Raw genomic sequence first — 9163 nt, forward strand, 5'->3', positions numbered from 1 at the left:
GTCGTAACGTTACTTCCCTCATAATGACGCATGGTAACATAGTAACTGGCTCTAAACTATCGGAACAATGGCGGACGCCCTAATGAAATATTTCTCCGACCAGCATAAAAGCGTATCCAGAGGAGAAAAAAAACCACATAAATTGATCATGTTTTGACTTTTACATATTCTGATCACAAGACATATGAAAAGTTCAGCGCCAGCATGAAGAATAAAAAGTACAGATTTTCTTTGTTTAGAACTACGATGGCCGCCGTTGCTGGGGGAAGTGATATCAGACTTGAAACTACAAGAGCCGCGTCAAATCATTACAGAATACCCTTGTATATTTAGGGTCGTAATTGAATTTTATTTTCTCAATCAGAATAGCTGATCTATCAGCGATAGACGAAGACTCCATCCCTCTCAGAGTTGATTCCAGCGGCACGGTGTTGTGGAACCCTCCAGCTCTTCTGCAAGTCTCGTGTAGCATGGACGTAACGTATTTTCCCTTCGACGTGCAGACATGTTCCATTGAAGTCACCAGTTTTGGCTATACCATACAGGTACCTACTTGTGGACAAAAAAAAATTAAAAAAAAAAAAGAAAAAAAGAAAAAAAATCTTTCGTTAGCATCTTTGTTGGAATTATCACTGTTGATTTATTAAAATTATATATTTTTTACCCACACTACTTACCAACATCATCATCATCATCAGCATCATCATCATCATCATCATCATGAGCAGCAACAACACCACCACCACCACCAGCACCACTACCATCGCCACCTCCTCCACCACCACCACCAGCAGCAGCACCACCATCGCCACCTCCTCCACCACCACCTCACCACCACACCACACCATCGCCACCACCCCACCACACACCACCACACACAACCACATTTATTATCATCAGTCACCACTTCACGCAACCACCTATCGACAACATCGCCACCTCATTAACCTAACCCCACCATCCAACAAAGTTACATGCGCCATCAATACACCAACCATGCGATGGATATCCCAAACCATCAAGCGAGTTCTCGGAACCACCACCACCACCACCACCACCACCACCATCGCCACCTCCACCACCACCACCACCATCACCACCACCACCATCGCCACCACCACCACCATCGCAACCACCACCACCACCAGCAGCAGCACCACCATCGCCACCTCCTCCACCACCACCACCACCAGCACCACCACCACCATCGCCACCTCCACTACCACCACCAGCAGCAGCACCACCATCGCCACCTCCACCACCACTACCATCGCCACCTCCACCACCACCACCACCAGCACCACCACCATCGCCACCACCACCACCACCACCACCACCACCATCGCCACCACCACCACCACCACCACCACCACTACCAACATTCATTTATCATTACAGATAACAACCACATTCATAATCGCTGTAATGTCTCAAAAACATCATTATCGAAAACATTACAATCGCCACCTCATTTAAATTCGCCGTAACCTCACTCCATCCAGGAACTAGATGTGAAAGTTTACAGTGACGGCCTGAGTTTCAGATACTACCAACCCAGTGGTGAGTGGGATATCCAGGAAACGTCAAGTTCAAGGCTGGAGTTCTCGGAGGACGGATATAAGTACGCACGGGTAAGAAGAAGAATAAGATTCAATACTCTGATGTCATGCAGGGTTGCCAATTTGGCAGATTTTCTGCCAAATGTAATCTTTTTGGGGCAGAATTTGAAGTCGTCTGGCAGAAGAAAAAAAAACAGTTTGGCAGATATTTGGCAGATTTTATTTTCCGATATTATTTATATCATGTATAGGTCTTCTCCACGTTTTCCGCGGCAATTTTTATGTATTAGTGACTTTTTTTAAACTTGGGAAATAAAAAAATATGACATAGGCCTTGCGAATTTTTTGTTTAACAAAAATGATGAGTTTTCAAAGGGGGTACTAATAAATAGTACGGTTTGGCATATTTTTGTTGTTTTTGACAGATTTTTTAAATCCAGTTGGCAGAATGCCTGAAAATAATCTGGCAACCCTGAAGTCATGTCCGCCCAGCAACGAGCAGCTTGGGTCTAAACAAAAGAAAATCAATTCTTTTCATTCTTCGTGTTGGCTAGAACTTTTTCACATGTCATGTGATCAGAATGTACAAAAGTGAAAATATGATCAGATTTACAATGTTTTTATCCTCTGGATACACTTTTATGCTCGCCGGAGAAGTATTTCATAAGGGCGTCCGCCATTGTTCCGCGATAGTTTAGAACCAGTTACTATGTTACTATGAGTCATTACGAGAGACGTGACGTCACGGATGTTGAAGCCTATTCGTGCAAGAGCGGTTTTCCCATCTTGTACATTATAATATCACGATCAAGGTTATTAAAGTTTTCAGCTCATGTTTGTGTTTGATTATTTTCACTGTAACAGTTTGAAAGAGGACATTTTTAAATTAACAAATCCATTCATAAAAGTTGATGTGTCATAAAGTTCTATATGAATTTGACATTGTAGATAAGTTGGTTCCATGGGACCCCCCCCCCCCCCCCCCAAAGCCAAAAAAAAAAAAAAAAAAAAAAGAAAGAAAAAAGCTCGCATGGGACGAAATGGAGATGTCAGCTATAGAATGGATTGCAAATTACCACAAACGTGTGATCCCGGTGCTGTTTGCTCGTGTCAGTCATTGAAAAATATTATCCCTTTTGACTTGGGTGTGAATGAGTACCTTGCTGTAGCACTAACTTATATTGTCAGTATGCTAGAACAAAAAGCTCGAAGTGACTTGAGTTGTATGGAATAAAAAATGAGTAAGATTTAGTGTGATGGGGGAATGATTTTTTTATGAAGCTCATTGACCATGGAAAACGCGTCGAATCAGCGGTAATGCGTTGCCAAGATTTTTTTTTAGGATAGAACATAATCTTGCACGAATTGAAAATGAAATAGTTCGTACACAGATAGAGGTAGACAGAACATTGGAATTGACTAGAAAATTAGAGGAAGAATCAAAATGAAAAATGACCACCCTGTACTCCATAAAAAGTGCAGTGGTATCTCGCCAGATATCAAGAGATGCTATGCGTATGTGTTTCTTTAGAATAAAGTGGTTCAGATTTTGTGAATAAAATAAATAAATAAATAAATAGATAAATAAATAGAATTTATAGAGCGCCATCTCCACCGAACAGGACGCTTTGCAAGATGTAGTTGACATGGGAATTTTAAGAACATTAAGTGTTCCAATATAAAAAAAAAATAAGTGTTACAGTTACCGATTGTCTATCATGTTAGGCTTATACCCATGTAATATGGCGAACATGAATTTGAAATATTAAGGAAAAGTTAATTTAAAACATTATGTCCGTGTCTCGCATAATGAGTTATTGAGGTGTCGCAAAAATGTGATGGTAGAGCACTCGCCAAACAAGCCACTAAACTAATCTGTACAATAGATTGTGATTGGATACTGGATCTGTTAGATATGTCGGAAAGTACTTTGCGATAGACTATTATCATACCGAAAAGGTAGCCAGTAAGCAATGGTTATTACTGCCGGTTTAATGTTACAAAACTGGGTAACTCCAGTTCCATGAGGTATTTGGCTCAAAAGAACTTCTTTTCACTGAATTATGAAATCTTAACTTATACATTCTCATCTTCTAGGTAACTTTTAACACAAAAATGAAACGTAAGCCACTAGAAAGAACTTCTTTTCACTGAATTATGAAATCTTAACTTATACATTCTCATCTTCTAGGTAACTTTTAACACAAAAATGAAACGTAAGCCACTAGAAAGAACTTCTTTTCACTGAATTATGAAATCTTAACTTATACATTCTCATCTTCTAGGTAACTTTTAACAAAAATGAAACGTAAGCCACTGAAAGAACTCCTTTTCACTGAATTATAAATCGTAACTTATACATTCTCGTCTTCTAGGTAACTTTTAAACAAAAATGAAACGTAAGCCACTAGAAAGAACTTCTTTTCACTGAATTATGAAATCTTAACTTATACATTGTCTTCTAGGTAACTTTTAACATAAAAATGAAACGTAAGCCACTCGAAAAAAACTCCGTTTAACTGAATTATTAAATCGTAACTTATACATTCTCGTCTTCTAGGTAACTTTTAACATAAAACTAAAACGCAAGCCATTGTATTACGGAGTCAACATGATACTTCCTATCGTGGTCAATTCGGCCTTGACCTTGTTTGTCTTCATCCTCCCACCGGAAAGTGGTGAAAAAATCGGATTCTGCTTGACGATTCTGCTGGCTTTCATGGTCATCTTGACATTAGTGGCCACTGACTTGCCCACAACCGCCACGTCTACACCTTTACTGGGTAAATTTATTGAACATTAACAATAGGATTTAATAGTCTGATGTCACTTCGCCCAGCAACGGCGAGCAGCGTGGTTCTAAACATAGAAAATCGGTACATTTTATTCCTTCATGCTGGCTAGAACGTTTTCACATGCCATGTGATCAGAATGTATAAAAGTCAAAACATGATCAGATTTATAATGTTTTTTCTCCACTGGATACACTTTTATACTCGTCGGAGGAGTATTTCATAAGGGCTTCCACCTTGTTCCGATAGTTTAGAACCCGTTACAAAGTTACTATGTGTCATTACCAGGGAAGTGACGTCACGACTGTTGAATCCTATTGTTTATAATCATCTTAATCACCACGTTAAAAAGTACGGAACAATTATAAATATTTAATAACTTCGAAAAACAACAAAAGATTTAATACGTAACAATTCGGGATAAAAATCCATTCTTCAGTCAACAATATAAAAAAAAAACATTTGGAACAATAATAATACTATACGTTTTATTTTATCCACGTTTATTCAGAAGTTACGTGACGTATTATCTTCCTCATTTTTTGTTGTTGTTGACCGAAGAAGGGTTTTGGGCCCGAAACGTTCCGTGTTAAGTAATTTGTTCTTTATGTTTTTTTTCAAAGTTGTTATATTCATTTTTGCGAAGTACTTTTCACAACTTCTAACAACTAAGAATTCATAATTATCACTACCATCATCACCACCACTACATCACTCACTTCCTCAGCATCAGCACATCTTTCATTTCACCTTTTTATTTAATCTCCGTAGCCCATCGGAGCCTTTAGGCCCCATAGAACCGGAGTTTATCCCGGTTTCTATAGCGTGAAACGGACAATAGCAATTGCTTGCTATTCTTTGGATAGGACGTCAGTCTATCGCAAAGTACTTTCCGCCAGATCTAACAGACCCAGCTAACAGATCACCACTGGGTGGACATTGTGGGGAGGGGAGGGGGGGGGGCGGAAGGTGTCAGGAAAATTATCGACTGCACCCGGGATCGATCACGGTCCTTCTGCATGTGAAACGAGTGCTAAACAAACAGAGCTATCGGGACTAGGTAAATGAAGATAAATGTGTTTAAAGTCAAAATTATGAAAATAAAAAAATAATAATTTAAAGTATAAGAAACGCAAATCCCTCTTCTCAATGAGAATTATTATATTATAACTCCTATTATATAAGTTAGGCTTATAATTACAGTTTAGCTATCAGTTTAACTCCGGCATAACACTGCTTTGAGATGATTGGCCACATACGACGTATACACATATGCAGGTCTGACATCGGACCCCACTTATGGGCCTAGTTTAACATTGTTGTAATATGGACAATATTTTGCATCATTTTTTGAGATTTATATTACAACAACAATGAGCCTATAAGCAATTGGGTTATCAGACCTGCAAATAAGTGCACGTCGGCCACATACCATGGTGTTAATCAGTTAATCTCTGGAAAGACACGTGTGTATTTTTTTTTCAAAATTGGCAAGAAAAAACTCGTCATTCAAAAGATCGAGCGATCGATTTAAATATAAATGGCCTTACGAGGTCCCAGGTTTGAGAGTGTTTTCCAAGATTATGAGATGAGGGTCATTTAAATCGATCGATATTTGAAGGACGAGTTTTCTGGCCAAATTAAGAAATTCTGCTCTTTCCAGAGTACGGCAGTTAACTGATTAAGATACTCTTTCTTCCTAACGTTTTTTCTTTCTAGAATAAAGAAGTTAACCATGATTAAAATAGTCTTTCTTCCTAACGTCCTTTCTTTCTACAGTACGTCAGTTAATCATGATTAAAATAGTCTTTCTTCCTAACGTCCTTTCTTTCTAGAGTACGACAGTTAACCATGATTAAAATAGTCTTTCTTCCTAACGTCCTTTCTTTCTAGAGTACGTTAGTTAACCATGATTAAAATAGTCTTTCTTCCTAACGTCCTTTCTTTCTAGAGTACGGCAGTTAACCATGATTAAAATAGTCTTTCTTCCTAACGTCCTTTCTTTCTAGAGTACGTTAGTTAACCATGATTAAAATAGTCTTTCTTCCTAACGTCCTTTCTTTCTAGAGTACGGCAGTTACCCATGATTAAAATACTCTTTCCTCCTAACGTCCTTTCTTTCTAGAGTACGGCAGTTAATCATGATTAAAATACTCTTTCTTCCTGACGTTTTTCTTTCTAGAGTACGGCAATTAATCATGATTAAAATACTCTTTCGTCCTGACGTTTTTCTTTCTAGAGTACGGCAATTAATCATGATTAAAATACTCTTTCTTCCTAACGTTTTTCTTTCTTGAGTACAGCAGTTACTCGTGATTAAAATTACACTTTCTTCCTAACGTGTTTTCTTTCTAGAATAAAGAAGTTAACCATGATTAAAATAGTCTTTCTTCCTAACGTCCTTTCTTTCTACAGTACGTCAGTTAACCATGATTAAAATAGTCTTTCTTCCTAACGTCCTTTCTTTCTAGAGTGCGGCAGTTACCCATGATTAAAATACTCTTTCCTCCTAACGTCCTTTCTTTCTAGAGTACGGCAGTTAATCATGATTAAAATACTCTTTCTTCCTAACGTTTTTCTTTCTAGAGTACGGCAGTTAATCATGATTAAAATACTCTTTCTTCCTGACGTTTTTCTTTCTTGAGTACAGCAGTTACTCATGATCAAAATTACACTTTCTTCCTAACGTGTTTTCTTTCTATAATAAAGAAGTTAACCATGATTAAAATAGTCTTTCTTCCTAACGTCCTTTCTTTCTATAGAGTACGGCAGTTAATCATGATTAAAATACTCTTTCTTCCTGACGTTTTTCTTTCTTGAGTACAGCAGTTACTCATGATTAAAATTACACTTTCTTCCTAACGTGTTTTCTTTCTATAATAAAGAAGTTAACCATGATTAAAATAGTCTTTCTTCCTAACGTCCTTTCTTTCTACAGTACGTCAGTTAACCATGATTAAAATAGTCTTTCTTCCTAACGTCCTTTCTTTCTAGAGTGCGGCAGTTACCCATGATTAAAATACTCTTTCCTCCTAACGTCCTTTCTTTCTAGAGTACGGCAGTTAATCATGATTAAATTACACTTTCTTCCTAACGTGTTTTCTTTCTAGAATAAAGAAGTTAACCATGATTAAAATAGTCTTTCTTCCTAACGTCCTTTCTTTCTATAGAGTACGGCAGTTAATCATGATTAAAATTACTCTTTCTTCCTAACGTTCTTTTTTCTTGAGTACGGCAGTTAATCATGATTAAAATACTCTTTCTTCCTGACGTTTTTCTTTCTTGAGTACAGCAGTTACTCATGATTAAAATTACACTTTCTTCCTAACGTGTTTTCTTTCTAGAATAAAGAAGTTAACCATGATTAAAATAGTCTTTCTTCCTAACGTCCTTTCTTTCTACAGTACGTCAGTTAACCATGATTAAAATAGTCTTTCTTCCTAACGTCCTTTCTTTCTAGAGTAAGTCAGTTAACCATGATTAAAATTCTCTTTCTTCCTAACATTCCTTTCCTCCAGAAATTTATATCGCCATAGTATTGGTTCTAGGAGGTTTGTCTGTCATCCTTGCCATCATCGTACTTCACATCTTCTTCCTGCCCGAGCACAAGCCCATACCTCACGGGGTGAAGCAAGTCTGCCTCTTTTTGAGTCGAGCATGTTGGATTTCCAGAGTCGATATGGTTCACAGGAAAGTCAATCCTTCTCCCACAGGTTGGTATAGTATCTTATCTGATTTCTTTTTTTCAAAACTAAGTTACTCTCTTTATCTCTCTTTATGCCCTTGGCCACCACATCATAAAAACATTGAGCTTTTATATAGCGCAATATCCACTAAACGCGCTCAAAGCGCTTTACAGGGGGTCCCTGGTCAACAGCAACACAACATTTAGGACGGGAAATGATGCCTGTTAGGCGATATTACATTTTTTTTCGGACAGAGACAACGCTGGTACTCATTTTACACCTGAGTACGGTGAGAGAATGTGAGTAAAGAGCCTTTTCCAAGAACTCAACTATGCACCGAGCGAGGCTCAACCCCAGGACCTTCCTATCCGAAAGCGAGCGTCATACCACAAGACCACATAGCCGCACATCATAAGATATCGTCACCTTGGCATTCCACGTTATCAAAAAAGATGTCTGATGTCAACAGGAATCACCCACGTTTGTTGTCCAAAGTGAGCAAATTGGGGGTTAATAATCTTGTCCAAGGAAAAAAAACGAAAGTGCCTGAAGCGGGGCTCGAACCCGGGACCTTCCGGGTCACAGTGCAATGCCTTAAGCAGTCGGCCACTTCGATTTAAGTTACTACTTAATCGAAATAAACTTATAATCGTTTCCAAGGGTCCTAGATAGAGCGCACGCAGCTCATGCAAAGGGATCAAAACTAACCCCTCTGTTTACTCATCAGCGGCGGTGGGAAGCTGAGTCTTTTAAGTATGATGGAAAGTACTTGGTGATAGACTAGCGTCCTGTCATAAGGAATCGCATGTAACTATTAAATTCAGAAATTAAGGAGCAGGTACCAGTGTAAGATAAAGAACTGAACAAGTGTGTATGAAAGATGCCAGACAAAACAAGAAAGAAAAATACAAGGAAAAAACACATCCCAAAAAAATCAGTCGCGGGTTCGAGCCCCAATCACCGCCGCGAAACTGTTATTCTCTATTGTCTTCTGGCACTTTCCGACTCACTTTATTTCTTGTTATTATTAACATATTAAAGTGCCTCCTCCACCCACTTTTCTAAATGTTCACCTTATATCAGCTTATCCCGTTTTCCCATTTGATTTACCTGCCTTTTCTTGTTT

General features: G+C 38.3%; 1 protein-coding gene across 3 annotated transcripts in view; it reads left to right on the plus strand.

The window, feature by feature from the left end:
• Positions 1–9163, plus strand: part of LOC144959329 (neuronal acetylcholine receptor subunit alpha-7-like) — a 52097-nt gene that overhangs the window by 39431 nt on the left and 3503 nt on the right. For all 3 annotated transcript variants that reach the window (XM_078891888.1, XM_078891889.1, XM_078891886.1), the window contains 4 exons: positions 365–545; positions 1503–1631; positions 4120–4342; positions 7870–8064. In XM_078891888.1, coding sequence (XP_078748014.1) covers positions 365–545; positions 1503–1631; positions 4120–4342; positions 7870–8064 — 728 coding nt within the window. The remainder of the gene's footprint in view (positions 1–364; positions 546–1502; positions 1632–4119; positions 4343–7869; positions 8065–9163) is intronic.

This window comes from Berghia stephanieae, chromosome 13 (genome assembly GCF_034508935.2).
Source record: "Berghia stephanieae isolate SIO BIC M18660-M18661 chromosome 13, UCSD_Bste_1.3, whole genome shotgun sequence".
In the NCBI taxonomy this organism is placed as follows: Eukaryota; Metazoa; Mollusca; class Gastropoda; order Nudibranchia; family Aeolidiidae; genus Berghia; species Berghia stephanieae.